At 40.9% G+C, this 19,313-nt stretch overlaps 1 protein-coding gene across 1 annotated transcript in view; it reads right to left on the reverse strand.

Annotated features, from left to right (window-relative positions):
* The window catches only part of LOC114078715 (guanine nucleotide-binding protein subunit alpha-12), a 93,909-nt gene extending 83,086 nt beyond the window's left edge, over positions 1-10,823 (reverse strand). The window contains exon 1 of the mRNA XM_027919760.2: positions 10,521-10,823. Coding sequence (XP_027775561.2) covers positions 10,521-10,823 — 303 coding nt within the window. The remainder of the gene's footprint in view (positions 1-10,520) is intronic.
* Between the last annotated feature and the right edge of the window lie 8,490 nt (positions 10,824-19,313).

Genomic DNA, 19,313 nt, shown 5'->3' on the forward strand with positions numbered 1-19,313 from the left:
TTTAACAGATGAGGGTTGAGAACAGGCACTTTTCATTGACTACCCCTTCTGCCACTAGCGCCTAGCACAAGGCCTTGCATATTTCTTGAATGTAATTTTTTCATTTCATTATCAACAGTATCAACAATTCAGTTGTCAATTATTTTGTTTCAGAGACCACCCATTCTAGTAATCAAATCTTCAAGAAGTTTCTAAAATCAGCAACACACACACACACACACACACATACATATACATATACATAAGGTGGAACTATGTTGGAGTGGTTAGAAGAGATACCAATGCAATTATGGGCATGGTATTATGTATATTCAACAAAAAACCTTCAAACAACTTATTTACTTCTAACTGGATATGAAATTCAGTCATTAAAAATGTTCTTGAGCCAGGTGCAGTGGTATACACCTATAATCCCAGCTGCGCAGAAGACTGAGGCAGGAGGATCACAAGTTTGAGGCCTACTTGGCAACTTAATGAAACACTGTCTCCAAATAAAATAAAAAAGGGTAGGGATGTGGCTCAGAGGTAGAGCACTTGCCTCACATGTATGAAGCCTTGGGTTCAATCCCCTGAACTGCAAAAGAAAACAGAAAAAATAAAAACCCAAAACCCTCTTGTAATGCATGATATCACACACAAGAGGCTATGGAACCACTATAAATCAAATCCAAGCTGGGTTTGAGCTTGTGCCAAGTAGAGGTATTAATTTGGAGCAAACTCCAAATATCAAACACACGAACTTTAAGGAAAGCCCACTAAGGAAATGAGAGAGTTTCATCTTTAAGATTATAAAAGAATGAACCAGTCTTACTGGAACTATTTATAGCAAGTCAAAGCAACTAGTAGATTCACATAATTAACTGCAGAGGATGGTTGGAGGTAATGAAGTTAAAGAAATCACATATTTAAATTCAGGCACACCTGTGATCAAGAGGGATGAGCCCCACATCTAGAATCAAAGAACAAGGGGGATAAGACTGCCATACCATCAAGATGGAGTATCTCCACCCCTAAAAAGTCTTGGATATAACATGGCAGGCTATGGGGCGTGACAGCACATGCCTGTAATCCCAGCTACTTGGAAGGCTAAGGTAGAAGGACTGCAAGTTTGAGACCAGCCTCAGCAACTTAGCAAGACCCTGTCTCAAAATTTAAAATAAAATAAAATGGCTGGGCAGAGCACCTGGTTCAATCCCCAGTACTGCAAAACACAATATCAAGAAAACACAATAAGCAAATGTGGGAAAGAAGGTAGGCTGCCTCGGAACCTCTGGACTTGAAGGACATGCTGGTGAGTCCCCTGGGTATCCTGTTACCTCCTACCCACACAAGTCAGGTGTTGCAGAGGGCAGCTGGAAGAGACAGGAGGCAGAGGAAAAAAGAACCCCAAGATGAGCCAGTTCCTGGCAAATGCACCTAGGGAGAGGTGGGATTACAGCAGGAGACCTTGGCAATGCCTACTGTTATGGTTTGGATATGAGGTGTCCCCCAAAACTCACATGTGAGACAATGCAAGAAGGTTCAGCGGAAAAGTGATTGGGCTGTGAGTCTTAACCAATCAGTGAATTAATCCCCTCATAGGGATTAGCTGAGTGGTAACTGAAGTGGTAGGGTGTGGCTGGAGTAGAGGGGACTTGGGGGCGTGGCTTTGAAGCACATATTTGTATCTGGCAACCAGCGACTGACCTCTCTGCTTCCAGATCATCACATCACGGCCTTCCCTCTGCCACACTCTTGAGGAATGGAGCCTGCTGTCTGTGGACTGAGACCTCTGAAACCATGAGCCCCCAAATAAAATTTTCCTCCTCTGCAATTGTGCTGGTCCGGTCTTTTAGTCACAGCAGTGAAAAAGCTGACTAAAATACCCACCCTACTCCAGCCAAACACCAACAAAAACCCCACATATGCCACCCATTGAGGTTTCAGCAAAGTTGTGAGGGGAGGGAAGTTGGTTTTCCGTCATCTTCCTGCCCCGAGGAAACAGCTGGTCCTCCCAAGTGGCCCAGCAGGTAGTTCTGGCAGGCCAGACAGGAATCCCCCCTCTGCCTGGAAGAGCACGGGTGTCCAAATCCCCTACAGGAATAATGTCAGCAGGGCCCTGGGGGCCTGAACCTTGGCCTCAAACAGGACCCTAACCCAATGACTAGGAGGTGGCAGGAGGCTGATGCTACAACCCCACTCAAGAAGGTAATAGTCTTGGTGACCTGGAGGTCAATAACCAAAGAGCAAAGAGCTCAGCCATCAGTTCCAGGAGAAGAGAAAACCAGTGGGACTGAGAAAGTATTTGAAGAAATAATACCTGAAAACTCCCCTGTATTTGGCAAAACACATAAAGGCACAGATTCAGTAAATTGTATAATCCCCAAATAGAATAATCTGAAAGAAACCTATGCTAAGATGAATCATAATCAAACTTCTGAAAACTAAAGATGATGGAAAAATCTTAAAAGCAACCAGAGAACAAAAAAAGCATTAATTTATAGAGGGACACCAATTCAAATGACATCTTCTCATCTGAAACTGGGTAAGGCACATTCTTCAACTACTAAAAGAACTGACAGCTTGAACTCTACAGCTGGCAAAAAATGTCCCTTAAGAATGAAGAGAGGGCTGGGGTTGTGGCTCAGTGGTAGAGCGCTTGCCTAGCACATGCGAGGCCCTGAGTTCGATCCTCAGTACCACATATAAATAAATAAAATAAAGGGAAATATATATATGAATGAAGGGGAAATAAAGAAGTTTCTTGGATGAAAGAAAGCCTGGAGAATCTACTGCAAGCAGACTTATTCTTAAAGAACAGCCAGCAGCAGTTTTTTTAAACAGAAAGGGAATGAGAACAGAAGGCTGTGAACTCCAGAAAGGAGAGAGGACGACCATCAGAAGAGTAAGAAGAGGTGCAGATATAAAAGGTAAGAAGAGGACATTAGTAATATTCCACTTTTATATTTATATTTTATATTTATATTTACTTTCTATTTAAAATACTTACATTTATATTTAAAATATTTATATTTATATTTAAAATATTTATATTTGAAAAGTGGAGAGGGTAAACTAAATGGAAACTTAATGTAGTAAAACACCCTTGTCAGGAGACTGGGTAAGTTACTTATGTATATTGTAAATCTAGAACAACTACCAAGAAATTGATTCAAAATGCAATACTAAAAAATCAATCAAAATGGAGTCCTAAAACATGTTCAGATAGCCCATAAAAAAGTAAGAACAAAACAGAAAAACAACAACAACAACAAAAACCCCAAAGAAGAGAATTTCATTGGATTAGATAAAGGGGAATGAAGGGAAGGGAGGGAGAATGGGAATAGAAGGACAATAGAATGATTGGACATAACTTTCCTATTCATATATGAATACACAACCAGTATAACTCCACATCATGTACAATCACAAAATGGGAGATTATACTCCATGTATGCATGGATATTTTTTAATATCTTTTTTTAAGTTGTAGATGGACATAATACATTCTATTGTCAATAGAATAAAAAATTTATACAAATAAAAAAATTTCAAAAACCCCAAAGTATTCTCTAAAAAATTTTCAAAAATCCACATTATTGGGGCTGGGGTTGTGGCTCAGTGGTACTGCACTTGCCTAGTATGTGTGAGACACTGAGTTTGAGCCTTAGCACCACATAAAGATAAATAAATAAAGCTATTATGTCCATCTACAATTAACACATTAATAATAAATTAACCTTAACTTAAATGCAAATAATCTAAATATTCAAATTAATTAAAATTGGAAGATTGGATTAAAAAATCCACACAAAAGTCACTTCAAAACAATATGGGTAGGTTAAAAGAATGAAAAAACCAGACACCCTGAAAGCATTAATAAAAACAGAAGTGGAGGGGCTCAGAGGTAGAGCACTCGCCCAGCATGCATGGGGCACTGCGTTCAATCCTCAGCACCACATAAAAATAAAATAAAGGTATGTGTCCACCTACAATTAAAAAATAAATATTAAAAAAAACCCAGAAGTGGGTATGTGACAATAACTGATAAAGACACTTTCAGCACAAAAAAAAAAAAATTACTATAGATGATTTCCTGACTTACTATGTTTCAGCTTTTTTGACTTTATCATAGTGCAATAGCCATCCACATTCCATACAAACCTACTTCAATATCTTAATATTGATCTTCTCTGGTCTAGTAGAATGCAGTAAGATACTGCAACAGCTCCAGCTTAGCCTCACGTCCTCAGGATTAAAAATTGAACACAACAGTGTACTGTGTTGCCAAGCTAGGATGTTCAGTAGGTTAGGTATGTATTAAATGCATTTTGACTTATAACAGTTTCAATTTACAAAGAGTTGCAAATTGACAGGATGAGTAATCACATTGTAATTTAAGGGACATCTGTAAAGACAAGAGGGGACATTACATAATGGCAAAGGCTCAATCTATCAGGTAGATAATAATCCCAATTGTTTATGTACCACATAAACACTGACAGAACTAAAGAAGAAATTGGGAGCTTTCATATCCAACCCTCAGCAAGTGATAGAACTACTGAACAAAATTTCATCAAGGATACAGAGTCAACAGCCGTGTTAACCAGTAGCATCAACTGACAATATGTAGAACACTCCAACAAATAACAGAATACATATTTTTTTTCCCAAATGCCTATGGAATATTCACCAACATAGGACCACAAAACATATGACAGATAGACCATATTCTGGGTCATAAAAGTAACCTCGACAAATTTCAAAGAACTGAAATTATACAATGTGTGTTCTCTAAACATACTAGAGTCAAACTAGAAATTAGTAACAGAAAGATAACAGAAAAATCTCCAAACATTTGTAAACTACAGCATACTTATAAAAATATAATCCATGAGTCAAAGAAGATATCTCGAAAGAAATAAAATACCCATGAAACTGAATAAAAATGAAAGTAGAACATTCAAATTTTGTGGACACAGCTATAGCCGTGCTGACAGGGGAAATTGCAACACTTAAAATGTTTATATTAGAAATGAGAAAATATCTCAATAAGTAATCTAAGTCTCTAACTCAAGAAAATGGGGGGGGGGGGGAGAACAAAATAAATCTAAGGTAAATGGACAAAAGAAGCAAAGAACAGAAATAAATTAAATTGGAAACAAGGAAATGAAGTGAGAGTGGAATCAATGGAATCAAAAGCTGGTTCTTTTTGGTTAGGGGGCAAAAAAAAAATCAATAGAATGGTAAGCTTCTATGAAGACTGACAAAAATACAGAAAGCAAAAATCATCAACATCAGATCAGAAAGAGAAGATAATCAGTACTTTAATCACTCTTACTGAACATAATACTGGAAGTTCCAGCCTTTGCAGTAAGGCAAGAAAAAGAAATAAAATTCCTACCAATTGGGGAAGAAGTAGTAAAACTCTCTACTTGTAGCTAACAAACTAACATGATGGTCTATGTAGAAGGTTCAAAGAATCCACAGGAAAGCTCTTCTGATGTAATTTTCAGCAAGGTCATGGGATGCAAGACCAAGATATAAAAAACAATCACATTGTTTTCATTAACAATGAGCATGTGGAAATTGAAAGTAAGAGGACAATCTCATTTACAATTGCTTTAAAAAAATATTTAAATATTTAGGTGTAAAATTAATAAATAATGTACAGAATATATATGCTGCAATGTGGAAAAGGCTGATAAAAGAAATCAAAGACTTAAATGAAGGCATACCATGTTTAGGGATTGGAAGACTCAATTTAGCAAAGCTATCAATTTTCTCTCATTTGATTCATATTAATATAATTGCTGTTAGCAGACCAACAAAGTTTTTAAAAACAGACACAGACAAAGCTGATTTCTAAAATTTATCAGAAAAAAAAGGCACAGCCCTGAAATAAGTAAAGTGATCTTGAAAAGACAAAATAGGAGAAATCACCCTATCTGATATTAAAATTGAATTATGTAATAATCAACATAATGTGATAGTAGCACAAGGATGAACATACAGATCAATGGAACAGAAAAGAGAACTCAGAAACAGACCTACATAAATATGCCCACCTGGTTTCTGACAAACGCATGAAACTACTCAATAGAAGGATGGCCTTTTCAACAAATGGTACCTGAGCACCCGAATATTCACAGGCAGAAAAAATGAACTTTGGTCTAAATCTCATACCTTACACAAAAATTAACTCAATGTAGATCACACACTAAAATGTAAAATGTGAAACTACAAAACTTTTAGAAAAAAGTAAGGAAAAAATCTTTGAGATTCAGAGCTATGCAGAATTCTTAGACTTGATGTCAAAAGCATGATCTATAAAAGAAAAATATTGGTAAACTAGACCTCATTGAAAGCAAAAATTTTGCTCTACAAAGGTGCCTGTTAAAAAAATAAAATGCCAGCCCACAGACTGCAAGAAAATATGTATAATTCATCATCTATAACAAAGGACTAGTATTTAGAATATATAAAAAATTCCCTAAACTCAACAATAAAAAAACATACAACCTAATAAGAAAATGGACAAAAACAGGGAAACACTTTCCCAAAGAAAATAAATGAATGGCAAATAAGCACATGAAAAGATGTTTATCATCATTAACCATTAGAGAAATGCAAATTAAAACTGTAAGAATCTGGAGGCTAAGGCAAGAGGATCATGAGTTCAATAGCCAGCCTCAGCAACAGTGAGGTGCTAAGCAACTCAATGAGACCCTGTCTCTAAATAAAAATACAAAATAGGGATTATGCTCAGCCATAGAAAGCTTGCCTAGCACACGCAGGGCCCTGGGTTCGATCCTCAGCACCACATAAAAATAAATGAATGGAATAAAGGTATTGTGTCCAACTACAACTAAAAAAAAAAATATTAAAAAAAATACAAAATAGGGCTAGGAATGTGGCTCAGTGGTTGAATGCCCCTCAGTTTAATCCCTGGTACCAAAACAAAACAAAAAGCCCCCCAAACTACAAGAAGATGTCATTATACACCTATCAAAATAACTGAAATAAAAAACAGTGACACCAAATGCTGGCAAAATGCAGAGAAACTGGCTTTCTTATACATTGATAATGGCAATGTAAAATAGCACATCATTTGGGAAATAAACTGGCAGTTTCTTATGAAACTAAATGTGCAACTACCATATGAGCCAGTAATTGTATGCATGGGAATTTATCTCAGATATATGAAAAATTATGTAGATATAAATGTATGTACATGAATGTTTAAAGGAGATTTATTTGTAATAGAAACTGGAAACAACCCAAACATCCTTCAATAGGAGAAGAGTTAAATGGTGGACTACTCAGCAATAAAACGGCAAGATGGGCTGGGGTTGTAGCTCAATGGTAGAGTGTTCACCTAGCATGTGTGAGGCACTGGGTTTGATCCTCAGCACCACATTAAAAAAAAATGAAGGGCTGGGGATGTGGCTCAAGCGGTAGCGCGCTCGCCTGGCATGCGTGCGGCCCGGGTTCGATCCTCAGCACCACATACAAAGATGTTGTGCCCGCCGATAACTAAAAAAAAAACATTAATAAATAAATATTTTTAAAAAAATGAAATAAAGATACTGTGTCCACCTACAACTAAAAAATAAATATTAAACAAAGGCAAGAACTATAAATACACGCAACTACTTGCACTGAATCTCCAAGGAATTATGCTAAGAGATAAGAGCTGATTTTAAAAGATCACGTTCTGCAAGATTCCATTCATACAACATTCTTCCAATGACAAAATTATAGAATTGAAGAATATATCAGTCACTGATAGGGTCTGGGAGGGGAGCATAAAAAAAAGAGATTGCAAAAGGGCAACTAGAGAGCCTTTTAGTGATGGAACTGGTCTGGGTCCTGCCTGTATCATTGCCAATATTCTGGTTGTAGTGTTGTAGTACAGTTTTACAACATATTACCATTGAGCAAAAGTGGGTAGAGGGTATATGGGATCTCTGTGTTATTCTTACAACTGCACACGACTCTGATTATTGCAAAATTAAAAGTTTGATTAAAAAAGACCAGATTTGGTTTCCAGCTCTGCCATCTGCTAATTAGATAGCCGACCTTGAGATTTTAAAACTCTATCTTCAATTTCCTTATTGGCTAAATGGGACAATACCATTTGAAAGTGTTATGAAAATTAAATGCCATACAGAAAGGGTCTGGCACAATATGCATAGCACAGATTGCTTTAAAAATAGCCTCTATATAAATATTATTCTGAACAGTATCATTCAAATGTCCACAATTGAAGCTACTACAAAGCCATTTATTTAAAAAGTCTCTTTCTGAAGTTATTTTGTCCAAATAAAAATGGGAATGGGGGAGAGGAAAAGTTTTTTGTTGTTTCAAATTAAAAGATGAATTTCTAACTAGCTTTTAAAATCCTCACAATGGATAAAATGAGTTTAATACAGAACTACAATTAGTCAAAAACAAATTGGGGCCAGGCACGGTGGCACACACCTATAATTCCAGTGGCTTGGGAAAGTGAGGCAGGAGGATTGCGAGTTCAGCAAAAATGAGGCACCAAGCAATTCAGTGAGACCCTGTCTCTAAATAAAAGACAAAATAGGGCTGGGGATGTGGCTCAGTGGTTGAGTGCCCCTGAATTCAATCTCCAGTATTGCCACCCCCCCCCCCCCCGACAGAAAAAGAAAATTGGGAAAGAAAATTTAATATTATTTAACAAATCTTATTTCTCTTGATAAGGAAGCCAGTAAAAGTTAACATTTATATGCATTGGGAAAAGGTTAAGACTGAGTTTTCTAAAATATGCTTCGGGTACCAAGTTGGATTTGAGCCCTCTGTTTCTGAATATTTTTCCTGCATCCTGAACTGAAAGAAACCAGGAGACAGTGAACCAGCCAAATTTGCCTGTTCCGAGGTCTAGGAAAGCAGCAAAAATTAAACTAGCCTTTTGAAGAGAAGTTAAGAGAGCAGGTTTTGAGAGATACTCAAGTGCACTTTACCCCAGAAGATGAGGAGATTTTTGAAGCACACAATTGATCTCTAGTGAGCTGCACTGGGCACCTCCTCTTTAAAGTTCATCCAGTGTTTGGCCAGAGCCCTGACTGGATGGGCTTTTGAAAAGGCAAGGGATGTTTTATCATTCAAATTATTTTCTTCCCATCACAATCCCAAATGACCTATTTGTGTTGAAATGAGATATTTTAGTAACAAAAATGTAAAGTGGGAATACCGGCCTGGAATTCTGGGGCTCAGGATCCTGGCACCATGGCCAGAGGGGAGCTTCCAGGGTGAAGTGAAAGAGATGTCCCAGATTCGATTCTCCTGCCCTTTGCTAAATTTAAAATCCCTCAGGCACCATAAAATTGAGTCTTCAGGCAGGTTTTCTGGTAGATAAATGTCTCTCCACGTCTGCTTGGAGACAACTGTTCCTCAGACCTGTAACTTGGCTTCTCCAAAATGGACTTGGGAAAAGTTGAGGAGTGGGGCATGAAAAGTGTATAGATAAGAAACTCAAAAAGGAAATGACCCAATCTAAGTGCAGGATTGACTCTCTCCTCTCCCCTTCTCATCAGTTTTCTCCAGATTTCCTTTCTCTGGGGCCTTTTACACAAGCTCACAGTAGTGAGACACTGGAAAGTGGACAGTCAACTCTACCGTTCCTTCCGCAAACACAGCAAAGATATAAAGGGAGCAAGACACAATGTAAGGATTTTATTTGTATCCTGGTCAAACAAATAAAACTTATAATGAAACAATGGAAGAAATATGGACACTGACTGGATATTTGGCAACATTAAGGAGTTACTACTTTTAGTAATAACCTTTTTCATTAATGGTAATGTGTTTTTTTTTTTTTTTTTAAACAAGGCCTTTATCTTTAGCGATCTTATGTTTTCTAAGGCCACTGTACAACGTCTGGAATTTGCTTGGAGATCATGGGAGCATAGGTGAACCGGGCTGGCCTGGACATGATCGCTGTTGAAGCTGAGAGGTGTACATTACAGTTCTTTCTACTATCTTCGCTACTTTTGTATATGCTTTAAATTTTCCTACTATAAAGTTAAAACTTAAGATTGGTGACTGGTTCTCCTCCAGACTTCACTGCTCTTCAGGGCTTGCTGCTGGCTGGGCAGGGCAAATTCAGCTCCCTCACCCAGCGCAGCTGCAGGGGAAACCCCGGACTCCATCCTGCCAGGGTGTGTCCAGGGGGGCTTTCTCCATCACCAAGCACCCCTCCGCCCCCAAGTCGCCAGAAGTTGGCCAGCTTCTACTCTTAACGTCCCCAAACACCGGAGAAGGGGCAAAGCCACCAGGCCGACGGGGACTAGGGGGTGTGCAGGAGAGCCCCAGGTGACCCAGGCTAGTGGCCCTCTCGACTCCGCGCAGGGGTACCTGGTCGCGGGAGCAGTGGACAACGCTGCGAGCCAGGCGGCGCCGCAGAGCGGGGGACAAAGCGCGCGGCCGTGGCCCCAGCTTGCGCGCGCCTGGCCGCCGCTACCAGCGCCCACCTGGACACAGGTGTGCGGGCGGGGCAGGGCGGGCCCGCTCACCTTGAGGATGTTGTCGAAGATGGTGTCGCGGAACTCCAGCAGAGCCTTCTGGTCGAATTCGCGGCCGTGAATGATGCGCATCTGCTTGAGAAACGTGGACTTGCCGCTCTCGCCGGCGCCCAGCAGCAGGATCTTGACCAGGCGCCGCACGGCGCGCCGCTCGCGGGCCAGCAGCGCGTCGATGTCGCGGCTGCGCCTCCGGGCCTCGCGCTCCGCATCGCGCGCCGCGCCCGCCCTGCGCTCGCGGGCCCCGGCCTCGGCCGGCAGCAGGCAGCGGCTGAGGGTGCGCACCACCCCGGACATGGCCCCTCAGGCCGCGGCCGCGCCCCGCCGGGGCCCGCGCGCCATGGACGCCCGCGGCGCGCGCAGGCCGGGCCAGGCGCCGCCCGCCGCTCCCCAGGCCGCTCCGCTGCCGCCGCCCGAGGCCCGCACTCGCCCGGCCGCCGCTCAGCCCGGCTGCGGGGCGGGGCGGCCGCGACGGGCGGGTGGTGCCGCGCGAGGCCCGCAGATTGGGCCGGTGGCTGTCCATCCGGCTGAACGGGCCCTCCGATTGGCCTGGCTCGCGCCGGGAGGGCGGGCGCCCCTGTCGCCCTCGGGGCGGGGCCGGCACCGAAGAAGGCGGGATCTTTGGGGTGGAGGCGCTTCTCATTGGACTCGCGAGCGAGGTTCTTTCTTTCAGAATGAAAGGGAGGCGGGGTCGTTGAGGAGGTGGAGCGGCCGTCCTCCATGGCCAATTATAATTGCTCTGAGGACACGTCAGTCATAGTGAATGGGCTTGTTATTGGGAGTTTCGCGGAATGGGGCGTGACCAGAAGTGCCAGGTGTACAGAAAGAGTCTCCCTTGGTTCCCAGGTTGGGTCAGCCCCCCAGACGAGGACCTTAGCGGAGCGAACGGGGACGTGGCCCGAAAGCTGGAAAATACCGATAGGAGGTCCAGCTACTCTTGCTATATTTAGGGAGAAATCTGCTTCTGAACCATCTTTTCCCCAGAAACACTGGAAAGAGATAGGCCATAAATTTCAAGCAAATATACCTTTAAGAGTTGCATGGGACTCCTGGCGACTTTCGAAAAGCTGGCTAATCATCATAATCACCTGAAATTCCTCAGGAAAGTCTTTATATAGCATAGTGATCGAGAGAGGGCGACCTGGATTTGCTGAGCCTGTGAGTTAAAACCTATACTAAACCAAGTTACTGGTTATACTGGTTGCGTTACCTTTTCAGGGACTTGTGTGTGTGTGTGTGTGTGTGTGTGTGTGTGTGTGTTTTGTTCTTAGCAAGTACCTCCAGTAGCTGTGAAAATATAAACTGAGAACATGAACTTGCAAAACAGTACAGTGTTTACCCCCAAATAGGTGCTTGAGGAATGTCAGCTGATTTTATTAGATTCCTTATGCTCACCAGATCTACTGATCTGCTGGAAGGAGCCCAGGTATCCAGGTGATTGGTTAGATTTGGGAACAGTCTTAAAGATTATTTTGTCACCGACTTGCCTTTCCACCCCGTACAGGAGAATACAATGAAGGGGAGCAGGAAAAACAAATAACCCATGATCACACAGGGCAGCTGGAACTCTGTTCTTTTAGAACATCTGTCTGCTTCTAATCAGAGAGGGATATGATCAATAGAGAAAAAAAAATGATTAGTGAATGTGATTCCATTATATTCTATGAATAATTTTTGCATGATCCTTTTTTTGCATCAAGAAACTTATACATTCGTTAGGAAGCCAGACTGTTCAAATTACTGGGCAAAGCAGAGTCTAAAGGCATCCCTATTTTCTGCCATGGAGCCATGGATATTCAAGATTTAATTGAGATTTAAACTCTCTGAGGACCTTAAGTGGCCATGATTTATAGCATTTGTCACTTGCTACAAATGCTATAAATCATGGCATGAATTTGTATTCCTTTTGAGTCAACATTATTCAGTAAAACAATATGGATAAAATTCATATTATCTTTGAATAACGATTAAAAGGAAATCTTGTTTCTTTGTGAAAAATCATCTCCCGCAAAAAGCCAAGCACCGCTATTACAACAGAAGTGAAGAGGACTAAGAAAGCAATTTTCTAAAACAGAAAATAGGGAAATTTCAAAGAGGGACAATAGTATTCAAGTCAGAGTTCATCTCATATTCAGTTAAAAAATTGAAGTAATTCACAAAATAGAATCACCAAGTGCTTCAGACAACAGGAACAAATAACTTTATATCTTTACAAATAGCTTGATGTCTATGTTTATATAATCATTAAATATTTTAAAGGGTCACTTACATTTTTTAGTGACACATTATGGCATTTTATGGGAGAAATTATATGCTGTTAGTGGTATCTAATTTGGGAATTTGACAAGGTCCCTGGACATATCCTTCACGTTGTCAAGGGGCTAAAGTGCTTCAAATAAACAAGCTTATCTGTGTAGTCAATAATAATCTCTTAATTATCCCCTATATTTATGGCAAGCTATAATTTTCAAAGTGCTTCCACATACATGATCTCATCTGTCCTTTCCACACTGCTGGGAGGGAGGCCAGTCAGAGGCACTGTAATAGAATAATCTGAGTCCTGGGCAGCTATCATTGCTCATCAGGAGAAGTCTGCTGGTAATTGTAGGACCTGGATGGGAAGCCTAACCCAGTGTGTTCATCACATACAATGGAGTTGGAGGAAAACCTGAGAGCCTGGTTGGGAGCCTGGTTCTACCACCCATTGCTCTGTGACCTTGAATGAGTTACTTAATGCTTTTGAGGCTTAGTTTCCTTATCTGTAAAGTCAGGATAAAAATAAGACCTTGATAAGTATTAAATAAGTTAACCTGCAAGGCTGCAGATGTAGCTCATTGGTAGAGTATGTCCTGATTGCACATGAGACCATGGGTTCAATCCCCAGGAAACAAAACAAGAGCCACGCGTGGTGGCAAGAGTTTGTGGTCCCAGTTACTTGGGAGGTTAAGGCAGAAATGTCACTTGAGTCCAGGAATTGAAGCCCAGTCTGCGACATAGTGAGATTTCATTGCTTCAGGAAAAAAGGAAGAGAGGAGGAAATGATCTGGTTAAATTAAGGTACATTCATATAATGCAATAATATGAAGTTCCTAAAAGAATAAGCAAGACTGAGATTTGCAAACAGATGGCCCACAGACATGCTGTCTGTCTGAGACCACCATGTGTTTAAAAATTGGTTGAGGGGTGGAAGGGATATACTGAATGCTCCTCCCAATTTGTGTTCAGTTCCACCTCCTAAGCCAAGGAGCACCCAGCAGGGATTGGAACATATGTGTGAAACAGTGGACTCATCTGGAATCTCTAGAAAGGGAGCAGCCACAGGACTCTCGCTCCCTAGCTGGGTGGAAGTGAGAGGGCCTGGAGGCCTGGAATTGAGCTCAGTTTTCTGGGATTCCCCAGAGGAAGAGGATCCCTGGGATCCCATGCATGTAACTCCCTTGTGATGTCCTAGAAGGGTTTTTGGCCCTGGGGAAAATGTGGGAGAGCTACATGGGGTGGGGGGACATTTTCTCCATCTCTGAGTGAGGGAGCTTGCCAACAACTGCATTTGCTTCAACTGGTAGTCATCAGAGGAGCAGCACCTTGTCCATTACACCATTTTTCTCTACTGCATGAGAGACCTTAAAGGCTTTCTCTGAAAGGCCAAGAGCTGTGAGTACAAAAAAAAAAAAAAAAAAAGAACACAAACTTAAGGAGACGCATGTACCAGAGAAAAGCAGATAAAATAGAATATTTCCAATAGTGGTGAGTAGAATTTCACATCATTATCACCACCATCATGACCATCACCACCATCATCATCACTACCACCACCACACAGTCATCACCATCATTGCCACCTTCACTATGACCACCATCACCACCACTGTCATCCCACCTTAGGAAAACTGTTCATGGCATAAAATGAAAATAGCAAATCAGGATTTACAGAAGGAGGAGAGGGAGGAGGAGGAGGTAGGGACACAGGTAAAGAAATAATAAAGTTTCTTTGGCTGATGGTGTATCGGACCAAATACTCAGTAACCATTAAAAAATATCACACAAACAAATCAAAACTTTAAAAAAGTGTCACTGAGCAGAGCAAGGAAGGCCCCTGGCCAACATCAAAGTGAAAGCAGAAAGACAAAGAATTGAACTGATAAGTTGTGAAACTCCAGCTGCCTGGGGGCTCCTGCTGAAGCCTTTGAATCTGGCCTTCTATCTCCCTGGCTGTGCTGGGGACACAGGAGACCAGAGGGCAGGAGTAGAGATCATCAAAGACAGAGCCTCTGATGGGCCACTGGATAAACCCAGGGTCACAGAGATCTGTGCATACAGGGGAAAGATGAAGTAGCCAAATCAAGAGTATGACAAAGTTTATCAATACATTAGGTTTCTCAACGCATATTTAAAATCCCTGAACAGGCAAACAAGACAACATGAGTGAAAACCAGCTCAGATACAGCCAGAAGAATCACCCCCACGAAAAGCTGGGGTACTGAAATTATCAAGTATAGATCACTGAATGAATGTATTTACTTCTAAAGAAATAAAAGAGGCAATTGAAAGTCTCAGTAAGAAATAAGAGAATATAATCAATGCCTGAAATGTGGAAGAAGAACCAAACAACATGTAAATATGAAAAGCAAACTAAATAGAAACTTAATGGATGGGTTAAATTGCAGATTAAGACACAAAAGAAAGACTGGACTGGATTATAGGTCTGGAAAAAATTACCCTGAATCCAACACGGACCTGAGATATGGAAAGTGTGATAGGAAAATGAGAGAGAGAGAGAGAGAGAGAGAGAGAGAGAGAGAGAGAGAGAGAAAGAGGAGAAAATATCTAAAATATATCTAAGCAGAGTTCAGAAGGGGACAGAAAGAATGAGGAAGTGAGAATTTTAAATTGGCAAATAACAAGAAATGCTTGGTTTGGTAAATAAAAAGAAATGCAACCTATAACACACTAAAGTGTATCAAAGACAAAGGGATTTTAACAACAGCTAGAGAGAAAGTAATAACAGCTACAGCGCAGGTAGTAGTTACTAGGTTCTGGACTTTGTCTGACCCTCTGCACTTACTGGCTCTTGCAACCCTCTAAGGAACTGGGTAAACTGAGAGCCGACGTCTCCATGACAGAAGTGAGGCCAGATGGAGAAGTGGCATGTTCAAAGTGCCAAGAGAAAACAGTCACTAACCTAGAACTGGAAACTCAGTGAAAATATCTCCTGGAGAAGATAAAGATGCTTCAGATAAAAACAGGGTTGGCTGGGCATGGTAGTGCATGCCTGTAATCCCAGCAGCTTGGGAGGCTGAGGCAGGAGGATTGCAAGTTCAAAGCCAACTAGGCAACTTAGCGAGGCTCTAAGCAATTCGGGGAGGCCCTATCTCTAAACAAAATATAAAAAGGCTGGGGATGTGACTCAGGGATTAAGTCCCCATGGGTTCAATCCATGGTACCAAAAATAACCCTCCCCCCCAAAAACAGGATTATTTTATACTAACAATTTTATCCTAATCCCTCAGTGCCTCATAATGTGACTATATTTGGAGACAGGACCTTTAAAGAGGAGATTAAGGTGCATTGAGGTCATTTGGTTTGGCTCCAACCCAGTCTGACTGGGGTCTTCATAAAAAGAGATCAGGGCATAGACATACCAGAGGGATGACCCTGTGAGGACCCTGGAGAAGAAGAGTCAGACCTGTTCACACCTTAGTGTAGGACTTCTAGCCTCCAGATTTGTGAGAAAATACATTTCTATTTGTAAGGCACTCAGTCTATGGTACTTTATCATGACCACCTAGCAGACTAATATTGCATGCTATAGGAAGAGGGAAAAATAATATCAAAAGGAAGGTCTGACAATCCAAAATTTATGGCAGACATTTTGTGAACCTGTAGATAATTCTTATTTATTTATTTATGGTACTGGGGATTGAATCCAGGGGCCCTTTACTTACTGAGCCACATCTCCAGCACTTTTTATTTTTTATTTTGAGACAGAGTCTCATTACGTTGCTTAGGACCTCCCTAAGTTGCTGAGGCTGGCCTCCAACCTGTGATACTCCTGCTTCAGCCTCCAGAATTGGTGGGATTACAGGCAAGTGCCACCATGCTGGCATGTGTAGATGATTCTTATCGTTGACTGTATTAACAATAATAACTTTGACTTATAAAGTTAAGAAAAAAATGGAGCTAAAGTATTGGACACAAAAGACAATGTGGAAAAAAAAGCTGTGATAATTAAAGAATTCAAAGATCTTCTTGAGAAGAGGATAAATGTTTTGGTTAATGCTAAATTTTGTCAACTTAAATATTCATGTTAAAATTTATAGGGTAAACCCATGAAAAAAGAGGAATAGAATTTTTAAATTCTACTCTAGGAGAGGAGAAAATAATGAAATAAGGGAAATAAAAATCAGTATATGATTTGAGAGAAGTGAAGAAAAAAGAAATATGAGAATTAAAAATTGCACAAATAGGACAAAATAAGAGGGTGGGAATAAATCCAAATATTTGACTAATCAAGATAAATGTAAGTAGATTAATAAAGAGTTAAAAGATGGCCTATCAGACCGGATAAAACAAACAAGGTTCAACCACAGGCTCATGAAGGACACACCTAAAGACCCAGAAAAGATAAAAAAAAAAAAAAAGCAGAAAGATTTACCAGGCAAATACTAACCAAAAGAAGTCTGGAGTATCAATATTAATAGGAGAAAAAAATAGATTTTTTTAAGTCCAAAAGAATTACTAGTGAGAAAGAGGGCTATTGTATATAGTAAGAGATTTAATTAAGTAGTAAGATATGTAGCAATTCTAAAGTTGTATGCACCTAATAACATAGCCTCAAACACTTAAGGCAAAAAAATGGACAGAACATCAAGGAGAATCTCAAGAGTCCACCATTATTGTGGGGTGTGGGTTAAGCAATTTTGTTTCCTTCTAGTAAGAAAATAGTTCAGGCAGTTGAAAAATGTAGTTATAGTGGTCTGTGATGTCAGTAACCTCCACATGAACCTCTCCTGGTATCCATGATGTTCTATAGCTATTCCACATGAATCTGCATTGGGTCTGGAACTTATTTTGACAAATAGAATTCTGCCAGTTCTAGTCTAAGCCTTAGGAAAGCCTGATAACTTCTGATTTTGTGATAGTGAAGTCCTGAGCTGTTAGATAAGAACTCTAGCTACCCTGCAGGAGAGACTATGGGCAGAGGTAAAGGCCCTGAGAGCACCCGCTGAGCCATGCCCTCTGCCAATCCACGGGCTGCATGTAGTCAGAGGAACTGAGCCAAGCTAAGCTCAGCTCTGGTTGCAAAATCGTGACCAGATAAAACGTTTTAAGCCACTAAGTTTTCGAGTGGCTTGTAATGATAAGTTTGACCTATTAAATGTACATGAACAAGAATTAAAGAGTACATATTCTGTTCAAATAAAAGGAATATTTTAAAAAAAACTGACCAAATACTAGGTCTGAAAGCAAGTTTCAACACATGTCAAAGGACTAGTATCATATAGACCACGTTTTCTGAACCAGGTTGCCATTAAATTTGAAAGCATTAACATAAAGATGTATTCCTTTTTTTATTTGTTCTTTTTAGTTATACATGACAGTAGAATATATATTGCCATATTATACATACATGGAGTATGACTTCCCATTCTTGTAGTTGTATATGATGTGGAGTTACACTGGTCATGTGTTCATATATAAACATAGGAAAGTTATATCAGACTCATTCTACTGTTTTTCCTGTTCTCATCCTCCTACCCTTCCCTTCATTCCCCTTTGTCTAATCCAATGAACTTCTATCCTACCATAAAGATATATTGAAACAACTGCATAGTTATAGAAATTAAAAATACACCCCTAAGTAATCTCATCAAGTGAAGATCTAATTTAGTGTATTTAGAACTAAACCATAGTTGAATTACTACATATCAAAAATGCATGATGAGATTCGGGAGGCTGAGGCATGAGGATCGCAAGTTTGAGGGTAGTTTCAGCAATTTAGCAAGGCCCTGAGCAACTTAGCGAGATCCTGACTCAAAATTTAAAAAAAAAAAAAATAATAAAAGTGTCTGGGGATGTAGCTTATTGGTAAAGCACCCCTTGATTCAATCCCTAGTACTGCCCCCCTAAAAAAACACCCATGATGAGCTGGGAATATGCCTCAGTGGTAGAGCACTTGCCTCATGTGCATCAATCCCCAGCAAAACACACACACACACACACACACACACGCACACGCACACGCACACACAGCATCTAAAATAAGGAGCAAGAAAAAAAAAAGTACCAACAAAGTAAACCTTAAGAAGAATGAAAAATGGCACTAACAGGTTAGCAAGAACCTCCGAATCCCACAGTGAGTTAGACGTGAGCTCTCTGATGATGGACCGGAAGGCTGCAGATTAAACCCTCTGCAGGATGCTGGCCAAGGCTGGGACTGACCAGGTAACCACACCACATCTCCAGCGTGGGCTGTACTTCTCACACGCAGAACTTCTCTGGCCCTCTTCTTGCTTGGCTAGCCCAGCTCCAGACGTCTTTCTTTCTGCCTGCGGCAGTTGCTGTTGGATGATTACTTTGCATGGATTCGTCTCTTTATTTTCACCCAAAGAGGCCAGTGAAGTAGCCTTCAAAAACTGTGGTGGCAGAGGTTGGCAGTATGCTTGCCTGGGTTGGATTGGCCTCTTGTGCCCTGAGGAGGCACAGGACCAAAGAGGAGGAGTCATGGGCAGGCGACCTGGACCAACAGAGTCCAGCTGAGCCCAACTTTGATCCTCTGACTCCTGGCCA

Source organism: Marmota flaviventris, chromosome 19 (assembly GCF_047511675.1).
Source record: "Marmota flaviventris isolate mMarFla1 chromosome 19, mMarFla1.hap1, whole genome shotgun sequence".
Lineage (NCBI taxonomy): Eukaryota > Metazoa > Chordata > Mammalia > Rodentia > Sciuridae > Marmota > Marmota flaviventris.